This window comes from Acomys minous (genome assembly GCF_964271855.1).
Source record: "Acomys minous genome assembly, chromosome: 8".
In the NCBI taxonomy this organism is placed as follows: domain Eukaryota; kingdom Metazoa; phylum Chordata; class Mammalia; order Rodentia; family Muridae; genus Acomys; species Acomys minous.
In genome coordinates this window covers 115,438,706-115,463,581 of record NC_140489.1, presented here as the reverse complement: position 1 = coordinate 115,463,581, position 24,876 = coordinate 115,438,706, and the positions used below count along the sequence as shown (strand labels likewise).

General features: G+C 44.6%; 1 protein-coding gene across 6 annotated transcripts in view; it reads right to left on the bottom strand.

Annotated features, from left to right (window-relative positions):
• Window positions 1-13,853, bottom strand: part of EML4 (EMAP like 4) — a 113,433-nt gene extending 99,580 nt beyond the window's left edge. For all 6 annotated transcript variants that reach the window (XM_084793279.1, XM_084793280.1, XM_084793281.1 and 3 more), the window contains exon 1: window positions 13,564-13,853. In XM_084793279.1, the coding sequence (XP_084649405.1) occupies window positions 13,564-13,588 (25 nt within the window). In that variant the 5' untranslated portion in view covers window positions 13,589-13,853. The remainder of the gene's footprint in view (window positions 1-13,563) is intronic.
• Window positions 13,854-24,876: the final 11,023 nt, after the last annotated feature.

The following is a 24,876-nucleotide window of genomic DNA, read 5'->3' as shown; positions in this document are numbered from 1 at the left end:
AACAAACAAACAACAATAAAACCAACCAACCAAACAAAAAAAGATAGCCACAGAACTTTAAGGAGGAAAATTGGTTGATTTTTCTGTTTACATGTATTTTCTTCACCCAATCAACCCTCACATATTAGCTAACCACAGCTAGTTCAAAGGTAAGTGTTCACTGTTTAAATATAGAAATGAGATAGTGAAAGCTACACATCCGGAATGCCTTCCCACTGGCAGCAAATTTTTCCAGACTAATTTATATTTATGATCTAAAGTATCACACAGTTTTTAAAATACTCATCAAAACTGACTACTCAAAATGGTATGATTCAAACTATGACCTAAATCTTATTTGCATTATGTACACATATATGCATGTGATCATGGATGTCCCCCCTAAATACTTTTGCTGAGATCTTACCCCACAGTACTTCAAAATGTGACTGTATTTGAAGATAAGATTCATAAAGATGTAATTAGCTAAGTCTATAAAGATGGGACCTTATCTAGCATATTGAGTGTCCTTATAAGAAACAGTAATTTACAGACGAGTGTAGAGATAGCAGGGATCCACAGGCACAGTGAAAAGACCAAATGCAGCTAGCTGCTTGCTACCAAAGAGGGGAGCCCAAACAAAAAGCAAACCTCCCAGTGCCTTAATCTTGGTTGGACCTCTAACTTCCAGAACACTGAAAAAAATTAATTTCTGTTAAGCCGCCCAGTGCACAGAAGTGTATGATGGTAGCTCTGACAGACTAATAGGCATTTACGCAGGACGATAACTGAAAATAAAATGGTGTTATTTGGTAAAAAGGACCTGTTTTCATTAAATCTGTTTCATCAATCTTTTTATTTAAAAAAGAAAGGAAAGAAGGAAGGAAGGCGGGCAACACAGCCAGCAGCTAGAGAGATAGATGGCTTAGTCAGTGAAATGCCGGCCACATACACATAGGGATGTAGCTGGATTTTTGCTTTGTGGGTTCTTCTTTTTCCCCACCCTTTACCACCCTTGTTTCAGCCCCTATTACTAGATAGTGGAGAAAGGATAATGTAATTTCTTTCTTCTTGTTTCTTCTTTGAGCACAACTACTAACTAACTACAACCAACAACTCCTCCTCACAAGGACCAACAACCAGCAACAATGCCTCTTGGGGCCCTAGCATTTATATATTCTCTAAAAAATTCCCAGAATTCTAAACGTCACACAATTGCAGAAACTATCTGCAGCTGGCAAAACCACACCTCTGCTAGAGCACAAGGTAAATCATAGTCAGTGCTGCAAACAATCCAAAGCAGCTACATATCCCCACACCTGGGATTAAAATGAAAACATATTCTTACATTTAAAAAAAAATATTTTATTATTATTATTATTATTATTATTATTATTATTATTATTTAATTCTTACATCTTTGTGGGGTTTTTTTAAAACCAAAATTCTAAAATTGTCACTACATGAGGATCTGAGTTCAGATGCCTAGCACTCATGTAAAAGTTAGACATGGTACACATCTGCAAACCAATGCGGGCCAAGGGGTAAGGGAAAGACTACAGGAAGGCTGCTGGAGCTCACTGGCTAGCTAGCTCAATGAGCTACCAAATTAAAGAGGCCCAGGATCAGTGAGAGATCCCACCTCAAAAAATAAGGCAAGGAACTTGGCTTGGTGAATAAGATGCTTGCCACTAAGCCTGAAAACCTGAGCTCAACTCCTGAAATCTACATAATGAAAGGAGAAAATTAACTTCCGTAAGTTGTCCTCTGACCTCCACAAGTGCACAATGGCATGTGTACGTAGGTACATAGGTAGATAAATGTGAAAAGGTCAAAGTAAGGAGGAAAACAACAATAGAGAAAGGCACCCTATGCTGACCTCTAGCTGCCACATACGACTAACACACAAACATGTGTGTAGACAAGCACATACATGTACACATGTACATACATGTACATTTACGTACGTGTACACACACACACACACAAACGCACACACGCACAGTTGTCAATCATGGAAGTCCCTGAGATACCCTAAAATAATCTTGTCTGTTTCCCCCTAGAACTAAATAGCAAAACCCTATTGCTGAAGATACTGCATGCATCTTATCTGCGGGACATAAAGAGAATAAGCTGACTGGGCTGGATCCTTCCTCGGTGCTGGCTAACCTTCAGAGTGCTAGACGTGTGATGCACCCTGCCAGGGGAGAACGGTCATCAGCAGCCTGACTTACCTGTGGACCTTGTGTGCCTTGGGACCACTGGCCAGGACTGGCTCAACAGTGCCAAGTCTATTACAGGGGCAAGTAACTGCTTTCTGACTGGATTTGACGCTGCCCCACAGGAGGGAATCCATGTCTATTTGGCCTCATGGCTGGGAAGGTCATATAGGCCTAGGAGAAGCTGATACTGTTTCCCTGAACAACCATGATGAACCCATCAAATCGCCTTCTAAATAACTACACTTACACCCACAGATCTGTGCTGCTGTTCACTTTTTCAGTTTTTCATGCTGTTCAGTTTTTCATGAACATCCAGGCATGAATGAGACATCTATTTAACTTCTCTAAGGCACAGGAACATTGCAGAAGCAGAGGCAGGAAGAACGTAAGAGATGGAAGAATTGGGAGAGTAATGTGGAATACTGACTCCTAGGCATGACACGGCTGTACCACTCTTAAACTCATAGCAGCTGTCATTTCCCACACAAGATTGGGCCCGTGAACACCCTACCATAGAAAGCACATGAGTCCCCTCCCTCTCTGAGGATTCATATGCTGTTCATGGTCGTAGAAGAGAGACACAGTGGTAAGGTGTCTATGCTCCTGTGAATTCTAATTAAATTCATTAAGTACACCCCCATCCTCACGGCCACTCCCCACACAAAGATATGAAAATAGAAGGGAGACTACTCGGGAAGAGGAAGTGGATTATGAGAAGTGGAAAGAGTGGGGGAGGTCTGGGAATATGATCAAAATATACTACTGTACAAGATGTGGAAATGTCATAATAAAACCAATTATTATGTGTAATTAACATAGGCTAGTAAAGCCACTTAGAAATACCCAGGAATGGTGATGTCTCCAATTCCAATACTTAGAAGGATCATGAATTTCAAGATCAACCTAAGTACACTTGAGTCCCTGTCTCAAAACAAACTTTGTCAGTCCTAAAGTCATTGAGAAAGAGTAAAGGAAGTCTGTGAAGGAGACGTTCAGGCAGGACTAGCCCAGCAGAGGATGTCAAAGTCCTGCACAGGTGTCCTGTCTGCACAAAGGAGTTACACTATGAGCTGGTGAGGAGATAAGTGATGGGAGATTGCTGAAACAAACAAGGCCAGATTCCCCCCCCCCAATGTGAAAAACTGCTTACAAATATGTAGAGAACACTAAAACGAGCCCTGTGCAGTTATAAAACAGAGGTGGAAACTCATCTTAGCTCCACATACACACTATCTGACTACTCTGCGAGAGTGACAGCCACGCATACAGCTAGTCCAGAGAGAGGCCTGGCCTCTAAACACAGTCTCCACAGAAAGAATTAAGTCTCCTTGAAAAGATGGCCAACCCAGGGCTGGAGCAGAAAGAACAGAAGGCGAACCTGAGTCATCTTATTGTAAGAAAGCAGAAACATGTTAGAAAAAAACAGAATCCAGCTTGAATGAGTACCCACTGACCAAACTGTGCCAATGTGAACCTCAAAATGAACAGCAACGTATTATAGCCCACTGAAGAAAATAGGACATTCTAGTCCTTAAAAACATAAACACACCAATACTGTGAAGGGCTAAGAAGCAGAACTTCTATATCTTCAAAGCTTCTCTCTCTCTCTCTTTTTTTTTTTTTTTTGGTTTTTCGAGACAGGGTTTCTCTGTGTAGCCTTGGCTATCCTGAACTCACTTTGTAGACTAGGCTGGCCTTGAACTCACAGCGATCCACCTGCCTCTGCCTCCCGAGTGCTGGGATTAAAGGCTTCTCTTACAAAATACTGATTAGGGCTGGGTGTGGTGGCACAATCCTGAATCCCAGGCAGAGGCAAGTGAATCTCTGAGTTCGAGCCCAGCCTGGTCAACAAAGTGAGTCCAGGACAGCCAAGGCTACACGGAGAAACTCTGTCTCGAAAAACCAAAACTAAAACAAACAAACAAAAAATATTGATTAACTATGAACTAACGAGAAAAGTAATTTTTTTTTTTGTTTCTTTTTTTTTTGAGACAGGGTTTCTCTGTGTAGCCTTGGCTGTCCTGGACTTGCTTTGTAGACCAGGCTGGCTTCGAACTCACAGCGATCCACCTGCCTCTGCCTCCCGAGTGCTGGGATTAAAGGCATGCGCCACCATGCCCAGCTTGAGAAAAGTAATTTTATAGTGAGAAGACCTCAGCCAAATAACCAATAGAAGATAGCCCCTGTTAAGAGGCAATGACACAGAGTTTCAATTTTGTGGTGTTTCTGTCCAAAATATGTATGTAACTTGAATCTAATGGGGGAGGGGGAACAAGGTTAGGACATTCTACAAAATAGCTGGCCTACACAATCCTGAAGCATGACACTCATGAAGCCCATGAAAAGACTACGGATCTGAAGCTGACTGAGAAGACACTGCCCTGCGATATTAAGGGGCTACATTAGACAATAAGAGATGGAGAACTGGATAGCTGTGACGCACTAAGATGGATTCCCCAGGATTGTTGGTTGTACTGTGGCTATATGGAGCAACGCTCTTGCTCATAGGAAACAAACACAAAATGTTAGGAGGGCAATGGCCATCAGCTCAGAAACTTGTCTGGTGCCTACAGTGGTCAGAAGAGGGTGTCAGGGCTCTGGAACTGGAGTTACAGGTGACTGTGAGCTGCCACGCGGATGCTAGCAATCAAACCCAGGTCCTCTGCAAGAGGAACCAGTATTCTTAATGGCTAAGCAGTCTCTTCAGTCCTAATTTCTCAGTTTTTGAAACACCCATAGGGCTAAGCAAACATGCAGTGTTTGTCTGCTGAGTCTGAACTCAGTGAACTCTAGCCCAGAGGCACACTCTCTTTTTTCTTTTTTTGGTTTTTCGAGACAGGGTTTCTCTGTATGGCCTTGGCTGTCCTAGACTCACTTTGTAGACCAGGCTGGGCTCGAACTCACAGTGATCCATCCCTCTGCCTCCCAAGTGCTGGGATTAAAAGTGTGCGCCATGACGCCAGCTCGAGGCACATTCTCAAAGCCAGGCCTAGGGATACAAAGAAGCCACATGATACACACACGCAGCATTCTCAACTGTAGCATTAGCTCAAGGGTTTACTCTGGAACTTTCTGAGAGACCATATTTTTTTAAATGTTATACATTGTAGAACATAGTGCAAATTTCATACAATTTTTTAAAGTCTGTATTGGAAAATGCCAAGGTCACAGAAACCACAAGAACAGCAGTAATAAAATTAAAAACAAAACAAAACCCACCCATATGGCTATTACCACATTCACTCACTGCTAATATTGTTTGTAGATCTATATGCGTTTGTTGTTTACATTTATGTATGTGTGTATTTATTTACCTATAAAACATGTAAATGGTTTTCAAGCGAACCATTTAAAAGTTAACCACGGTAGGCATGGTGGAGCACACCTGTTCCCAGCACTCAAGAGGCTGAGGCAGAACGATGGTGTGTGGGCTACAGAGTGAGCTCCATCCAGCTCAGCTCAGCATATGAGTACACTGTCTTCATGCACACCAGAAGAGGGCATCAGATCTCAATATAAATGGTTGTGAGCCACCATGTGGGTGGGAATTGAACTCAGGACCTCTGGAAGAACAGTCAGTGCTCTTAACCGGGGAGCCATCTCTCCAGCCCCTCTTTGGCCTCCTTTAATATGAAAAATTTCCAAAGACTACAAAGTGTAACACATATGTGCATGCCTCTGTGTGTGTGTGTGTACACTTTAAAAAGTTTCTTCTGAGCTGGGTGTAGTGGTACATGCTTTTAATCCGAGTAGGACACTGAAGAGTAGATAGATTCTATTTAGAATTATCAAATTAGTAAGTAAGACAGACAATACCATTTACAAAGCTAAAACAGGAAATGAAGAAATGGCTTGTACATACACTAGCCTTGCAGAGGACCCCAGTTTGGTTCTCACCACCCATGTTGAGAAGGCTCACAACCACCTGTATCTCCAGCACCACCAGGAGATCTGATGCTGTCTTCTGGCCTCTCAGTCACCTGCACTCACAGGCACATACCTTCTCTACCCAACTACACACACACACACACACACACACACACACACACACACACCTCTGAAAATTTAAAATCTTTTTTTAAAAGCTAATACAATAGATGGTAAATCTAAATCCTCTTACAAGTCAAATAGCACACCCTATCAACCAATTTTATAAAACCACATTATAATGTGCCAAGTTTTACTACATTCAGATCCATAAGTTTTCCAAGAGATAGCACACTGTCTGGTCTAACTTCAGTGCTCACCCACTTGCATATGTATCAACATTCCTAGCTCCTCTCTCACAGACAGAGAAACTTTTACCCACAAAAGTTTATACTACAATCTAAGTCAAACACACACAACTGAAATTTAAAGTTTTGCCCCTTATCATATGGAGCACTGGCGTTTTATAATTTTTCCTCCTGCCTTAATCTTTTTAAATGTTGGGTTTGCCCATTAATAAACTGATTTCAGAATCAATTAATAGGTCATGCACAAGACTTGCACTTCAAAACATCATCCCAGAACCTGGGCCAGAATTCTTTATCAGACTTATTCAAATTTAATATAATACAAGTATGGAATAACAAGTGTATGACTTATGGTAGCAGAAAAATTAACTACAGAATAAGAAAAGGTAATAAACACTGGGTATTGTGGTGAACATCTTTAATCCAAACACTCAGGAAGCAGAGGCAAAGGCGTCTCCAAGTTCCAGGCCCACCTGGTCTACAAAATGAATTCCAGGAATACACAGAGAAACCCTGTCTGGAAAAACAAACAAACAAACAAAATCAAAAAACAAAAGAAAAAAGAAAAAAAAGTAGGAGGGGAAGAGGAAAAGGTAAAAAGGCTAAGGATGTAGCTCAGCGGTACATCACCTGCCTTCTATGCATGTGACCCTAGGCCAATCTCCCAGTGCTAAGAAGAAAAAAAGAAAAAAGAAAAAAGAAAAAAAAAAAAAGACAAAGACTCAGAAGCTGGATGTAATGGCATACACCTATAATCCCAGCATCTAGGAGGTGAAAGCAGGTACAGCAGGAGTTCAAGGCCAGCCTCAGTTATACTGCAAGTTTGAGTTGAGGCCAGCCTGAGCAGCATGAGACTGTCTCAAATCAATCAAACAGATACCGAGATGAGGAGTGATGTGAACTGCAAGTCTTCTAACAGATTTTTAATATGGGGAGGGGGGGCTGGGGGATGGCAAGAAACCAACTGCTGCCCTGTGACAGCAAGACTGGGTGATAAAGCCTACATCTGTATAACATATAACTTCAATGTTGCACTTATAATACGGCTAGTGACTTAGCATCCTTGTCTACGACTCAAAAACCGCTGCAGAGCCTTAATTGCTATTCAATGTAAAACGCAAATACAGTGTTTTCCTTATCTAAACACTCAGCAACCAAAGGCAAAGCCTGAATTTCAAGTGTTTAAACTTCACAAAGCTGCCATTTTGTAAGAAGCACAGTAGAGTGCTTTACAGATTGATTCTACAAAAACTGATTAAGAAATTTCAACAAAGCCTGGCAAGATGGTACACGCCTTTAATCCCAGCACTCTGGGAAGCAGAGGTAGGTAGATCCCTGTGAGTTCGCGGCCAGCCTCGTCTACAAACCCGAGTGCGGGCCACTCAAGGCTACAGAGAAACCCTGTCTCGAAAAACTGAGAGAGAGAGAGAGAGAGAGAGAGAGAGAGAGAGAGAGGGAGGGAGGAAGGGAAGGAGGGAGGGAGGGACAGACAGAGACAGAGACAGAGAGAGAGAGACAGAGAGACATATACACACAGAGAGGGAGGGGGATGGGGAGGGAGAGAGGGGAGAGAGAGAGACAGAGAGAGAGAGAGAGAGAGAGAGAGACAGAGACAGAGACAGAGAGAGACAGAAACAGAGAGAGAGAGACAGAGAGACATATACACACAGAGAGGGAGGGGGATGGGGAGGGAGAGAGAGGGGGAGAGGGGAGAGGGAGGGAGAGAGAGAGAGAGAGAGAGAAAGAGAGAGAGAGAGAGAGAGAGAGAGGGAATATGAATCAGAGAAAGAGTGTGTCAATCAGAGGGAGAGAGAGTTCAATAGTCAATCATTCTGAAAGAAAAAATTGATTTTGAAGAGAAAGATTCCAGATTTGGTCGTTTCATATTTGAGATCTGAAGAGTTACAAGTGGGGCGGGCATGAGTGGCACATGCCCACACTGCCCACACTAGGAAGGCTAAGGAGAGAACCCCAGCGCATGGATAGTCCTGGTTATGCAGCAAGACCCTGTCTCAGAAAGATGGAGAGGGAAAGAACATTGGGCACCATCAGATAAAGTGAGTTCAAGGTTTTCATTTGTTTGTTTCTTTTGTTTTGATTTTTGGAGACAGGGTTTCCCTGACTTGTCCTGGACTTTACTTTGTAGCCCAGGCTGTCCTCTAACACACAGAGATCCGCCTGCCTCTGCCTCTCAAGTGCTGGGATTAAAGGCGTGTACTGCCACCGCCACCCGGCATTGTTTTGTTTTTTAAAGGGTTGTGTGCCAATGGGAAAAAATGAGAAGGAGACACCGTATAATTTTTAGCATTAAAATTCTGGGTATAAGAAAAGACTTACAATACATCCACCTGTTATCTTCAATTACATATATGTAGGATATATAAAAAATAACATCCTTCTATTTTCGCCACTGTCTTACTGTCTAATATGAACACAAATTCTGAGTTAACCCTTTCTCAAAAGAAAGAGCCTGCCTACGTTCATATAGCTTTAGGGAAAAAGCTCAGACTCTCTGAAACTCAATTCCATCTATAAAAGAGTAACAATTTACCCTAAGACCACCATACGGATTTTAAAGGATAACATGCTGTGGTGCTGTACCTACATTTGAGTGGTTATTACTCACAGCATGTTATACGTACCTACCTTCTTGCATGTATTAATGTGTTTGGTGTATGCATGTTCAAGTATAAACAGACGCAAGTGTGTGTGGGTGCATATGGAGGCCTGATGCTGACGTTAAGAGTCTTTCTCCATCACTTGCCACTGCACCCAGAACTCCACAGTATGGATGGTGGAATTACAGGTTCACTGACACACCCGTGCAGGGTTTAGATGGGTACTGGGGATCTGAACTCCTGTCCAGCAAGCAATTTATCTGCTGAACCTCTCCCCAGTGAGCCCTTCAAGAATAAAGTAAGAATAAAGTTTAGGAAAACTCTAATGGTTACATGAAAAAAAGTGGCTTACTGAATAGTTAAAGGATGTTTAAAGCTAGATTAATATTTAAAAATCAGCCAGGCATGGTGACATGTGCCAGTAGTCCCAGCTACCAGAGCAGCTCAGGTAAAAGGGTGGCCTGAGCCCAAGATTTCCCAGCCAGCCAAGACAACATAGCATGGCTTTGTCTTACAAATGTATTTAAAAGATTAAAAAGGGTATAGTGGCACACTCCTATAATTCCAGTAACTCTGGAGATAGAAACAGGAAACCAACAGTTCAAGGCCAGCCTCAGCTACAAAGTGAGTTCAAGCCCAGTCTAAGCAATCTTAGAACCTCCTCAGTAATATAAAACTGAAATCCTGCACTGTTCCTCTAAAGAAAGCAAGGGGTTTTTTTTGTTGTTGTTGTTTTGTTTTGTTGGTTTTTCGAGACAGGGTTTCTCTGTGTAGCCCTGGCTGTCCTGGACTCTCATTGTAGACCAGACTGGCCTCAAACTCACAGGGACCCACCTGCCTCTGCCTCCTGAGTGCTGGGATTAAAGGTGTGTGCCACCACCGCCTGGCAGAAAGCAAGGGTTAAGCTGAGGACGTAGGTCAGTTGGTAGACTGCTTGTCTCCCAACTACCAACTACCAAGGAGCAGCCTATAAACTGATGCTCACTAGGACGACACAAGAGGGATCAAGGTCACAGCAACTTTTGAAGCCAGCCTGGAATACATGAGAAAAATGCTATTTCTCACACATAACAACCTTCACATATTACAATTTGAATTTTATATTGGAAACTGGCATGATTACATTTATACTTTCTTTAAGATGTAAACATTCACTTTCAGGCTAATTCCAAGATAAACATATTAAAATTAAAACTTTTATCATAAAAAAGATTCTATCCCATAGGGTGTACCTAGCATTTGGGATGTTGAGGGAGTATCAATCACAGTTTACGCCAGCCTGGGCTCTATAGTTAAGACCCTGCCTCAAGGGTAGGGCTGAAACCAACAACCACTACCACCAAACAACCCAAAACAATAACAAAACCTGACTTAAAACCTGAAATAGTCCAGGACAACCAAGGCTACACTGAGAAACCCTGTCTTGGGGGTGGGGGAGCTGAAATAAGAAAAAGATGCTATCACTAAACATAGAATGTATCCAACCCCTACATTACAAAAGTCAGTAAGATCAGTAAGAAAAGCTGTATTTATTAGTTTCCCACATCTTTGTTTTGTTTTGTTTTTCTTTGAGACAGGGTTTCTCTATTTAGCCTTAGTTGTTCAGGAACTCACTTTGTAGACCAGGCTGGCCTCGAACTCACAGAGATCCACCTGCCTCTGCCTCCCGAGTGCTGGCATTAAAGGTGTGAGCCACCATGCCCAGCCAGTTTCCCACTTTTTCAAACACACCTGAAGTTTAAGACACATGCTGTATGTATACCCATATTGGGTGTGGAAGTCACACACCAAAATAACATGGAGTAACTTAAAAAACTGTCTCTCAAGTGCTGCCTTTTTAAATGACACTACTGTATGTTCTGAAAGATACTGCACCCAGGAGAAATTCCAGGGTACACACACCTGCCAGCCAGAGTACCTGGGATTCATCAGCTGCAGAGGGTTAAAGGACCCTTTAGATGCTTCTATTTACAACAAGTGTAGTATAAGAAAATTTAGAACTTCAACGTAGCATCAAAATAGCCAACCAGCTAACGTTCCTATCTGTTTCCCAAAAACCACTACATAGGTGTCTTAGGAAGTGTATGCTCTGCAGCGTTTTCCCTATGTAAACACCTCGACCACAGGCACGGTTTGGACTGTGAATCTTTCGGATTTACAAGATGATTCAGTATTGCATTCCCTTAAGTAACCAGCTTTAAAGAATCACTCTGCTGATAAAAGCACTGAAATGTTTTGCTTATGAAAATGTAGTCTAACAATTTCCTGAGAACCCCTCTAGGACGTGAAAGAAGATACAAGCATCCATTTCCTTGAGAAAAACACTTTCAGTATCTGTTACCCCAGAAGAATTTCACATGTTTTAAATTCTTTAGTTGAAAAAAGAAGTTTTTACGCATAAGTGCTTTCTTTTACACTAATGGCTCTCTTGATAAAATAAAGATCAATGTAACTCTAAGCTCCAGACTAATGAACTGCAGGGAACAGAAACAAGCAATTTGGCAAGAGCTGAGCAGAGCTCTGCTTAAAGGCTACTAGTAAAATATACCAGCTCCCCTCCCCCACCCCCAACCCTTTAAGGTTTCAATTAAGATGGGGCCTAGTTTTACTCTTAAAAGGCGACAGAAAGAGAAAGCACAACTTCTGCTAGACGTCCCTTCATCAGGGGCAGCTCCAGATCAGAGACAAGAGCCAGTCCTTCCTTCAGTGACATAGGCACGGCTTTAATATGCCATAAAAACTAGGATTTGTTTTCCCAATTGCAAGTCGCCTTTCTGCTGTCTCTCCTGGATTAGTTAAGGGATAAAGTTGTTTAACAAGGCATACAGACTTTCCAAATTAACTTAAGTGCTCCAATCGGTGAAAAAGGCACTTTCAAAACATAGGAGCTTCTGCCAGCCCTCCAGAGTTCCTCAAAACTAATGGGGAGTAAAGACCCCATTACATACAGAGATTATCAAGCTCCCCCCCCCCAAAGATAACCAATTACTTATTGCCAAGAGCACAGTCTGCATGTTAATGGACACGCAGGCCAGACTTCCAGCCAACATCAACTGGGAAATGAACCCACTCACAAAACTAAAGAACCACCAATGAAAAGTTAAGGCCTCTCTAAAAGGAGCCCAGGAATGAAGTAACTTCACTATTTAAGGAATTATAATACATCAAAGGTTAGATAATGGACAACAGGTGTCTTTGGAAGGAAGAGCCACAATGCACTGCTCCTAGTTCAGTAATTCCATTCTCGAAGCAGTATAACAATGCAATTTTTTTTCCCTCAATAAAGTCGAGACCAAAATTGTGGCTCTTACTATTTAGCAACTGTTAAGAGCCTGATGCTCTTCGACTTACTTTCTTATTTTACTTTTTTAAAACCCATCTAATCCCAGCCCTGTGTGGGCAGATTAAAAATGTGGCTTAGGGCCAGATGGTTTACTGATCCATGAACATTAACTAGAGATTTATTATGGAGAAATGAGAAAGAAAAGCGTCTACCGCCACTTAAAATATTCACAATACAAATGAAACCCAGCATCAGGTATCACAGAACGGCAGTTTCAGCCAAAGTAGAATCGATTCTCTCACCAGAACACTTAAAAGCTCAATCTTTACAGTAACTAGATTCCAGTGGCCTCAAGGAACAGTAATCCCAGACACAGGTGCTGGCTACCCTGGCCTTCTGCTCCTCGGTCACTAAATTCCCCACCTGTATTCTGGCCCAATGGAACCCTGAGAAGACGCTCCAGCCAAACGAATAACCTATCCCTTTCTCTCCATTCCACAAAGACAGCATATTCCAAAAATGGAGAATCCTTTCTTTCCCGATCGAGGCCCCTCTCTCCTAGGGGTTCACTGGGCAGGACTACTTCTCTCCAGCATGTATGGAGAGCACGCTTCTGCTTTCACTCTTAAAGAGGGTCCCCCAACACAGATGCACCTCTTCCTGTGTTGACTAAATGACGTGCTCTCTCTCCACCACTGCAAAATCTTCAGAGAAGTGGAGACAAGTTGTCAGTTACTGAGGGCTACTTATTAAATCTCCAACTGTAAGGACTGACAAGGGGGTGACTCCAGTCCAGATGCAGGACTGGGAGACTCTTACACTCTGCGGAAAGGCTGCCCCAATCCTGCCTAGAATTCCGTAAGTAGAGAGAGAAACCCTCAGGCAGAAGAGTCTGTATTTGTTGAAGGGGTGCCCCGACTTTAATGGGGGACGGAGGAAAGAACGCAGCAGTTGCAGGAGGGTCGCCGAGACGAAGGATGACCACCCCCCGCCCCGCACTGAAGGGGTCTCTGAGAAGAAAGGAGGGTCCGGAGGCGAGGGATGCATGGGGGAGGGGCCGCCCGTCCCGGAGGCGGCCGCCGCGGGGCTGCAGCCTCGCGGGGACCATGTGCCGGGAGCGGCGGCCACCCGGAGGGCCAGCCGGGGAGCAGGGCCCGCGGTGCGCGCGCAGGAAGCCGGGGGTCCCGGGTTAGGCACGAGGGGCGCGAGGCCGCCGCCGGACTCACCGAGGCTGCCGGCGAAACCGTCCATCTTGCGGGGATCGCGCCGGGCTCGGGGCTCAGCGGGGCGGGCGCTTCATTCAGCACAGCGACCGAGCGACGGCCGCGGAGCCTTGACGCGCTCGTCCTCAGCGTCGCCCGGCGCAGCTCCTGACTCCCGCCTCCGCCGTCCGCCGGTCAGTCCGTCAGCCCGAGGGTCAGTCGGTCAATCAGGTTGAGAGCCGCGCCGCCCGCCGCCTGCCCGGCCTCTCTGTCTTCTCTCTCTCCGCAGTGAGCGCCGCGCCCCGCCCCCGCGCCCGCGCGCAGCCACGGCCCCGCCCCGCGCACACCGTCACGCTTCCGATCCCGCCCCCCACGTGACGGAACTGGGCGGGGCGTCCTGCGACACGCCCCCTCCCTTTGCCCCGCCTCCGCAGCCGCCGAGGTTACTGAAGTTGAGAAACTAGTAGCTGCACTTGCGTTCTGGACCGTGTTCGGGGCCCGTGTCCTCCAACCCAAAACTGGGTCTGAGTGGGTGGGGCTCATGGGTATCCTGCTGATTGGGAAGCTGAAGTGCATGGTGGGATTCCCTCCCTTCTGGGGGAGCCCGCGGAGTCCAGTCCTGGAGTTCTCCGGAAGGGAGATGATAATTCGAGGCAACCCGCGGGAGGAGGGGCTCTTCTTCCTGGGGTTTCCCCTCTCCTCTAGTCAGGTGAGGAGTAATAAATAGGGGCAAGCCTTCTTGACCAGCTTAAGGCCGGCATTGCCACAACTGCAGGTTCCAGTACAGAGCACAAGCAATCAATGTTAGTGCAGGATGAAAAGAGTTCATCTTATCCAATTCCTCTTATGAGGAAAAACACTGGGTCTTAAATGCCTAGGTCATGGAACCTGGCAGATGTTGCACCTAAAAGGCCGCCTTCCATACTCTCCTTTTGTTCTTCCTATCTGGGTGCAAAGCCACCTGTTACATAGCAAGCCACAGGATAGCCTATCAGGAGGCTATAGCACAGATTATTTATTATCTTTTAAGTAAACCTGAGTTCTAAGCCAGAGTCTATGGAGTCACCTAATTTAGGCCTCGCTTCGTTTGCAAAATAAAGAGCTAGACTTGTAACTTGCCTAAGCCTACCCTCCTTTTTTTTTTTTTTTTTTAAATTTATGTCCATTAGTGTGGGAGTGTCAGATCTTGGAGTTACAGACAGTTGTGAGCTGCCATGTGGGTACTGGCAATTGAACCCGGGTCCTTTGGAAGAGCAGGCAGTGCTCTTAACCATGGAGCCATCTCTCCAGCCCCTACCCTCCTTTCTTACAAAGACCTCTCTGAGTTCTACACCAGCCTGGTCTCCTGAGTGAGCTCCAGGACTGCTAGCCAGGGCTACAACAGAGAAACCCTGTCTGAGAGAGAGAGAGAGAGAGAGAGACCAGAGACAGACAGACAGACAGAGACAGAGAGAAAGAATATGTTGATAAGAGTTGCTGCAGGAGGCCGGGCATGGTAGCACTTGCCTTTGATCCCAGCACTCTAGAGGCAGAAGCAGGCGCATCGCTGGGAGTTCGAGGCCAGCCTGGTCTACAAAGTAAGTCCAAGACAGCCAAGGCTACACAGAGAAACCCTGTCTCAAAAAACAAAAATAAATAAATAAATCCCAGGCTGCTTAATGGCAAATGTATTGCTTTATTACACTTCTAAGGACCTTAAAGTTATGGGCTGACTGCTCTAATGGAACTGTGGTAAGCAGGAAGTTGCCTCTTTAGTCTGCAAGCAAAGGGACCTGCGTCTTGGATCCACTAGGAAAGCTTTAGGATTTTAACTTACCTCTACAAAAGACATAAAGTAAGGGTGGGGACCTCGTTAATCTTATTAGCACAGTCCAGTGTTTTGCACTCTGGAAACCATGTAACCCTTCTTACATTTCAGTTGAAATTTGTTTTCAAGCCGGGTGGTGGTGGCACAAGCCTTTAATCCTAGCACTCGGGAGGCAGAGGCAGGAGGATTACTGTGAGTTCAAGGCCAGCCTGGTCTACAAAGCAGAGTCCAAGACAGCCAGGGATACACAGAGAAACCCTGTCTCAAAAAAAAAAAAAAAAAAAGGAAATATCACAGCAAACCTAAGAGGTCAGTGTTGTAAACAGGACATAGCAAGGCTGAGATACGACCATCAGTAATGTGCTTTCCACAGGTATGAACAGTGCAATGGTGTACACGTATAATCCCAGTTCTGGCAAGGCAGAGACAAATTGATCCCCAGGCCTTGCTAGCCAGCCAGTCAGCCTCCACGGAGAGCTCCAGGCCATCCAGAGGCCCTGTCTCATGAACAGAACTCATGAGGAACTAAACCTGAGGCTGACCTCTGGCACACACATGACAGGCACACACAAAAGAGAACAGGACTTTGGCTTTAAAACTAAATGTGAATTTAAAAAGGAGGAAAGTAATTCAAGTTTTCGTCTAGCATAGTGGACCATTTTTTTAAGTAACTGATACAACACCTTCTGATTAATTTTATTTCATATGACTCACATTTTCAAGAGAAATGCACAGTATATCATGCTTTTAAAAGTCTACAGCCCTGCATTACTGCCTATACTCCTGACAGGAAACATTGTCTGTTTTGGCTTGACATCAATGAAAACCAAGTTCTCCACTTACAATGTACTTATCTAACAACTGCAAGGATCTTCCCCTAGATCAGCTTCTGGTTTTGTGTGTTGCAATCCTTGCTTCTCCCACACTCCTCACATTCTGCCAGTGCCAGCCATATGTCCATATGGTGTTCTAACCTCTAGCCCTGAAACTCTGTGACAGGATGCCAGGTGAGTCAGTGCAGTGGGCCACAGGAGCACTCCCAGAAGCTATTGCTAAACAAAAGTAGCCCGCAGTGACTCAATGCAAATGGCCTCGGTCTGTGTAGAATAATATATCACTAAGCCTAGAATTAAATGTATCCCCAGCTCAACTTTCCTAAGCCAGATGCCCCCAAAATCCAGTTCCTGCAGCGCTGCTTGCTGGAGTGGAATAAGTGACAAAGGGAAGGCAGGATGGGAAGATACACCTCCCTACACACTTAGTACAAGCTCAAGTTGCAGGGCATGGTGCACTCCCCCCTAATCTCAGCACCCTGGAGGGCTGAGTCAGGAACATCAGAAGTTCAAGGTCATCTGCAGATATATAGCAAGTCTGAAGCCAACCTGGCCTAAATGAAACCCTGTAACCCTATCTCCAAAACCAGAACAAACAGGAAAAGCAGGGGCAAGGGGTAAAGAAATCCAAAGCTCAAGCATTCTGAATTTCATGATAAATCTGCCTGTTAGTTATTTTCATCCAAGTAATCCAGACTTATTCTAACTAGTAAAACCAACCAAAGGAGTAAAAGAAGAAAGAAAGAAAAAAAAAAGGCTGAGACAGGAAAAATGAAAAACTCAGAGTGAGGACAAATAAGGAGGAGATGGCTCAATGGGTAGGGTAAAATGTTTGCTGTGTAAGCCTGGAGACTTGAGTTCAAGTCCTCAGAACCCACATAAAAAACTAGTACTAGCCAGGCATGGTGGTACATGCCTTTAATCCCAGCACTTGGGAGGCAGAGGCAGGTGGATCTCTGTGAGTTCCAGGCCAGCCTGGTCTACAAAGCAAGTCTAGGATAGCCAAGGCTGCACAGAGAAACCCTGTCTAAAAAAAAACAAAAAACAAAAAAACAAAAATAAAAAACCTAGTACTTCCCCCACCCTGGGGCCGTGGTGGCCCAGGGCTTTAGTCCCAGCACTCAGAAGGCAGAGGCAGGCGGATCTCTGAGTAAGAGAGAAAGAAGTGTGCATATACCTTACATCCCAGCATTTGTGGCCTATAGGCAGGCAAATCTCTGTGAGTTCAAAGCCAGCCAGGGTGACACAGTAAGATTCCCTTCTCAAAAAACAAAGGTGAATAGACAGGTAAGCAGCAGACTGGGTTGGACTGAGACAGTGGCTGCTGGACCACATGCACACAGCCCTGGTGCCCATCCCCAGAACCACAGAAGCCGAGCAGGGTCATGCAGGACCAGAATCCCAGGACTTGGTAGGTGGAGATAGAAAGGCCAAGAATGCAGCGTCACCATTGGCTGGATAGTAAACTGAAGGCCACAGTGAGCTATGTGATATGCCATCTTAACCACAAGCCAAGCAACCAACAACCAATGCATAAAGACTCCAGAAGCATACGGACAAAGTATGGAATCCCTCAGGGGGATTCCTTCATAAGTAGCTTGCGATTGTCACCCTTCTGTGACCTAGAGCTGCTGAGACGTTAGAGGGTGGCAAACCAGGTAAAGCCCCCAGGACAGGGTCCAGTATGCTGGCTGCACCATCAGCTGCTGTGGTTACAGAAGCAGCCACACTCTATTTTGCTCACCAGTACATAACTCCAGTGTATTCAGTAGCTGTGCAGCAAATGTTTACTAAGTAATGCATAAACACGGACGAACTGAAACGACTCAATCTGAGCTCACTGTTTCTCTTTCTTTCTTTGGTTGGTTTGGTTTTTGAGATAGAGTTTCTCTGTGTAGTCCTGGCTGTCCTGGACTTGTAGACCAGGCTGGCCTCAAACTCAGAGGAATCCGCCTGCCTCTGCCTCCCGAGTGCTGGGATTAAAGGTGTGTGCCGCCACACCTGGCCTTGAGCTCACTATTTCAACATCTAATGCCCAGCTGCTTTAAAGCAACTGGTATCACTTTATTTCGTTGGGCTTTGTTGTTGTTGTTGTTGTTTTCTGAGACAGGGTTTCTCTATGTTATCTTGGCTGTCTTGGACTCACTTTGTAGACCAGGCTGGCCTCGAACTCACAGGAATCCACCTGCCTCTGCCTCCTGAGTGCTGGAATTAAAGGCGTGCTTTTGTCTGCTTTATATTTCTCCAACAAGATATTTGAATCTGTATAGCAGCTATAAAAAGCTAAGTTTTTAATACTTGTCTTTGAAAATGAGCGTGCAGCAAGGTATTATCATTAAACATGAAGCACACACAGAGCTCCACAGAGTTTCCTCCTTGCTGGTGTTTGTTTTACTCTCTCTAGATAACCTTCAAAGTAACTAGGCCGGGGGTGGGGGGTTGGGGGGGTTGTGCCTCCTTGAGAGGCAGAGGCAGGTGGATCCCTGTGAGTTCGAGGCCAGCCTGGTCTACAAAGGGAGTCCAGGATGGCCAACGCTACACAGAGAAACCCTGTCTCGAAAAACAAAAACAAACAAACAAACAAAAAACAACAACAACAAAACTAGAAATGTTTTGTCTGCTTTTCGCTCAGATACTCTCTTTAAGTGTCAAGAGAAATTAAGTTTTGTAAAAGAATGTTGCCTTTTCAGCCCCTTGAGTTTTACTGCTTGAATTTTATTTATTTATTTATTTTTAATTTAAATTCTACTCGGGTGATATTAGTGCATACCTTTAATTCCAGCACTCGGGAGGCAGAGGCAGGCAGATTTGTGAGTTCGAGGCCAGCCTGTTCTACAGAGTGAATTCCAGGACAGCCAGGGCTACAAAGAGAAACCCTGCCAATAATAGTAATAATAATAGTAATAATAATAATAATAATAATTGTTATTATTATTATTACTATTATTATTATTATTATTATTATTATTATTATTATTATTATTATTATTATTACTTCCTCAATGATTAATACACCAGTGTTGACTTCAGTATTATCTTTCACCTAAACTTACCAGTCCTACTGTCTTTCCAAAGGAAGAGATTAGCCATGTTGAAAAGTCTTGGTGAGAGCTGAAATCTATCCTGTGGATCACCAGCCATACCTCACACAGGGACCTTGTTTCAGGGATTCGTGAGTGAATGACTGGACCCCAGCTGAGCCTAATTTGGGCAGTCTCTGACTAGCTCAGAGAAGAGAACCCCCTGAGGCTATGGAACCTTCTCCCAAGCTGACTTAAAAGTTAGGCCATAGAGTGGGGCCTAAACTTGTTGAACCAATAACCAAACTTGTTCGTTACAGAATCAGCTTTAAAGTTTCCTTTTATGTGCTTGGGCTTCACCATATTTAAAAGATGTTGGGGCAAGCCTTAGAGATAATAGCTAATAATTTTCAAGTGTCCATCACACGCATCGACTCTTTGCCCCTTAGGGAATTCACAAGCAGCCTTTTACAAAATTAAAATTCTGCAGGGAAATACCTTCAAACAGCAATGTTAGGCTGGAAAGCAGCCAACTAGGGGAATTTAACTCTCAAAGATAATAACACAGGAAGCTCTCTACTTGCAAATAAAATATTTTCAAAGGGTCATTTGTAAGTTGGTTGTTTGAAATTAGGAGCAATGCTGTAGATGATGGTTAGGTTGTTACTTTGCCCCCCGAAACATGTAACGTACTGATCCTAACCTGCCTGTGCTAAAACCACAGTGATGACAGCCTCACTTAACATCTTGAACCAGGCAGGTCTGAAGTTGAATGTTGTCCGTTGTAGGCATCTGTGGGATGATGTCGCAACCTAAATACAACATGTAACACCATTTAAACTTCCAAAGTGATGACTTACAGATGCCCCACGACATGGATCTTATTATGCCGACTGTTAGACCCAGAAAAGGAATCTAAGGAATATGAACTGGAAAGGGGCGGGATCAAGGATGGAAACCATATTGTTTACATCTGACCACGTTTTTTTTTGTTTTTTTCCCTTCAAGGACCCATTTGCCTTCTAGTCTCTTTGGGGTTTTCTGGAAATCTATGAAAGCCCTGGTGAGGCGCCTATCTGTGGAAGAAATATGACTTGGCCCAAGGTGAAAGCAGTCTTGGCGGCCTTTGCCCCTAGAAGGAATGTGACTTGGCCCCTGGTGAAAGCAGTTTTGGGTGGGCTTTTTTGAGACACCACGGTTCCCCCACTAAGATAAACTTTGTGATGGACAGAGAGGAGCCATCCTGGGTCCAGAATTAAGAAAAAGGTTGGGGGGGGGAGGATGGGGAGGAGGGGGGACGAGTCCAGCCTGGCTATTGTATCATCGGTGGAGAGAGAGAGAGAGAGAGAGAGAGAGAGAGAGAGAGAGAGAGAGAGAGAGAGAGAAGGAGAAGAAGAAGGAGGAGGAGGAGGAGGAGGAGGAGGAGGAGGAGGGGGAGGGGGGGGAGGGGGAGGGGGAGGGGCGGGGGAAGAGGGGAGGAGACTGCAGGCTTGGACCATGAGGGGCTTCTATGGGGAGAGGATGTGCATACAGGCCGGGAAATGCCTAGGGATTCATCCTGCGGAACTGAGCCGCACACGCAAGGTTTATTCTTGTTCCTTTTAACCTCCTTTCCCTCTTGCTTAGAGTTTAGTTGGGTTGTAAGAAAGAAGACACTTCTGTTTAATAAATTCATAATAAAACCTAATTGTTAAGGAGCAGAGCCAACACCTATCAGCAATACCGTGTGAGAAAACCGTGGTGTGATCATAAAAACGCTTTGTGGAAATTAACCTGTGGGTGGATAAACAGGCGGAGGGAGCGAAAGTGTGGAATGCAATTAGGATTCCAGTAGGGCTTGGAGAGGAGTTGTGGTAGGACATCTGGTAGAAAATAAGGTAAAGGAAAACAATACCGGAAGCCCTTGCTGACCTGAGTGACTGGTGTCCCCTGGAACCGAGAAAGAGGAACAAGTAAAGCAGGGCCCACAGTTTCCTGGCGATGGAGAGAATGAATGGTGGCAGCATTAAGCAAAAACGGGAAGTTAGGGATGGGAGGTAAGTGGGGCAAAAATATCTCGTGATTAATTTCCTTTTGTGGGACGCTGAGGGGAGTCAGGGGTTATCTTTGGCAGCCAGGGCCCAGACACATGACCTAAGCCATTTGGATAGTGCAAGCTAGGTCTTGCCCCACGCCACCCCCACGCCCCGAGACAGAGTTTCTCTGTGTAGCTTTGGCTGTCCTGGACTCTCTTTGTAGACCAGGCTGGCCTCAAACTCAGAAATCGGCCTGCCTCTGCCTCCCTGAGTGCTGGGATCAAAGGTGTGCGCCACCGTGTCTGGCGCAAGCTAGGTCTTTTAACTTGGAGAGAATGACACAAAAGCTAGTGCTCAGGCACCATGCTTAAGAGGGGGTGAGAAAGGGGGGAGTCTTCCATGATAAGGTTGGGGGTCAGGAGTAACAGCAAATACCAGAGCAGCGTCCTCACCCTCGTCTGTCTGTAGGTGAAGTTGCTCATGCTCTCTGTTGCCCTAGACTTCCTGGGTTTGTTGCCAGTTTCCTGTGGCTGTTCTTCCAGCTTTCCTGCCAAGAGGCAGGCTACTCGATACCCTCTCTGTGAATTTACTCTCTGCTTGAGTGAGTCCGAGTGGGTTTCTGTTGTTTGTAGTGGAGAACCCTTGAGTGGTACAAATGCTGCCTTCAGTTTTAAACAGACAGCGCTTGGCTCCTCACCAGATGCCCAAATGGAAGTCTCCAGCGCATGGCTTGAAATGTGGGATGATTCAAATTTAGGGTGGGAGTTGGAGCTAAGTCCTGAGAAATCGTGAAGAGAAAAGCTGCTCAGGGGCCTGGAAACAGGCTGGATGCAGAAGCCGGAGGAGCTCCAGTGTTGGGCAAGCAAGAGCAGGCGTTAGGAGAGAGCCTCAGGGCAAGGAGGCAAGCTCCAAGGCTCCTGTTAGCCATCTCTCTTTTACTTTTTTTTTTTAATTATTTTTATTTTTTTGTATACAATGTTCTGCCTGCATGCACACCCACATTACAGATGGTTGTGAACCAAGATGTGGTTGCTGGGAATTGAACTTAGGACCTTTGGAAGAGCAGATGGTGCTCTTAACCACTGAGCCATCTCTCCAGCCCTAGATTTATTTGTTTAATGTAGATGGATATTACACACAAGAAAATGATGTCAGACAGTTGTGAGCTGCCATGTGGGGGCTGGGAATTGAACTCAGGACCTCGGGAAGAGCAGCGAGTGCTCTTAACCACTGATCCATCTTTTTGGCCCCCTGTTAGATATCTCTAATTGAGAATCTTCAGACTATTCACTGGTTTATGGTCTTCCTAACACCAAATTATTTTTCCTTTCCCTTACTCCTTCCCTCTTTCTTCACCCCGCACCTCTTTCTCTTTCTTGCATATGTGTGTATATGTGTCTCTGCATGTTCATTGGGGATAAACCTGCGTGTGAGTGTGGAAGTCAGAGGTCAAACTTGGGTGTCTGGCTTTTTTACCTAGAGCTCTGGGGTCCTCCTGCTTGTGAGCCATCTCCACATCCCCAAACACCAAACTTCAAGTTCAAGAACTAAAAAAACAAATACAGTCTCAAACTATTTAATGAATTCTTACAAAACAGGCATACTTAGAAATTGCCTGTGCCAGGCTGGAGAGATGGCTCAGAGGTTAAGAGCACTGGCTGCTCTTCCAAAGGTCCTGAGTTCAATTCCCAGGAACCACATGGTGGCTTACAACCATCTATAATGAGATGTGGTGTCCTCTTCTGGCATGTAGGCATACACCCTGGAAGAATACTATACCCATAATAAATAAATAAAATTTTAAAAAAGAAAAGAAATTTCCTGGGCCAAGCTGGCTGTGGTGGTGCACACCTGTGATCCCAGCACTCGGGAGGCAGAGGCAGGTGGATCTCTGTGAGTTCAAGGCCAGTCTGGTCTACAGAGTGAGTCCAGGACAGCCAGGGCTACATGGAGAAACCCTGTCTCAAAAAATAAAAAATAAAAAAGGGCAGGGCAGTGGTGGCTCATGCCTTTAATCGCAGCACTTGGGAGGCAGAGGCAAGTGGGTCTACAGAGTGAGTTCTAGGACAGCCAGAGCTGTTACACAGAGAAACCCTGTCTCAAAAAACAAAAACAAGCAAAACAACAACACAAAAAAAGAAAGAAAATAAAAGAAAAAACTGCCTATGCCATAAATAATAACATAATAACCATAATTTATTTTGTATTACTGTACATCTTTCTCCAAGTATCAGAAGCGTATGAGTAAAGCTCTCGCCTTTGAAAACAAATTTCTTTTTCTTTTCTTTCTTTTTTGTTTTTGTTTTTAAAGACAGGGTTTCTCTGTGTAGCCTTGGCTGTCTTGGACTCACTTTGTAGACCAGGCTGGCCTTGAACTCACAGAGACCCACCTGCCTCTGCCTCCCGAGTGCTGGGATTAAAGGCTTGCGCCACCACCACCTGGCTTGAAAAAAAATTTCAACTGAAATGTAAGAAGGGTTACATGGTTTCCAGAGTGCAAAACACTGGACTGTGCTAATAAGATTAACGAGGTCCCCACCCTTACTTTATATCTTTCGTAGACGTAAGTTAAAATCCTAAAGCTTTCCTAGTGGATCCAAGAAGCAGGTCCCTTTGCTTGCAGACTAGAGAGGCAACTTCCTGCTTACCACAGTTTCATTAGAGCAGTCAGCCCATAACTTCAAGGTCCTTAGAAGTGTAATAAAGCAATACATTTGCCATTAAGCAGCCTGGGATTTATTTATTTATTTATTTATTTATTTATTTTTGTTTTTCGAGACAGGGTTTCTCTGTGTAGCCTTAGCTGTCCTGGACTCACTTTGTAGACCAGGCTAGCCTTGAACTCACAGCCATCTGCCTCCTGGAGTACTGGGATTTAAGTCATGTGTCATTATACCTGGCTTGAAAATATTTTTTTAATATCACAAAACCAGGTTTTTAAACAATTATATGAGGCCAGGAGGCGGCAGCGGTGGCAGTGGTGTACACCTTTAATCCCAGCACCCAGGAGGCAGAGGCAAGCAGATCTCTGAGTTCTAGGCCAGCTTGGTCTACAGAGTGAGTTCTAGGACATCCAAGGCTACACAGAGAAACCCTGTCTTGAAGATCATAATTAAACAAGTTCTCTATATAAGTTGTTTAAATATGCAGGAAAACGTTGCCATTTTATTAAGTGAAAAAAACCACAAAATAGTACTGTTGTACAGTCTTGATATTTCAAGGAGATGGTAATTTATATGTGGATCTACGTATGAAAGAGAAAAAAAAATCTCCTAATGTGTTTTTAATGGTTGCTTCTGGGTTCTGAGGTTTTAGAGGGTATTTTATTCTTACATTGTTTCCTATTTTGATAAGGTGTATATGTGACTTTGATTCTGTGTTAAAAATAAGCCAAAGGGGCCGGATGTGGTGGTGCACACCTTTAATCCCAGCACTCGGGAGGTAGAGGCAGGCAGATCTCTGTGAGTTTGAGGCCAGCCTGGTCTACAAAGAGAGTTCCAGGCCAGCCTGGGCTACACAGGGAAATCCTGTCTCCAGCCCCCAACTCTACCCCACCCCTGAAAACCCAACCAACACAAACAAAAAAAGCAAAAGGAAATGCCTGCATGAGTTTGTGTTCTGTCTTGATTCAGTTATGAACCAGGTTCCTAGGCATGACAGTA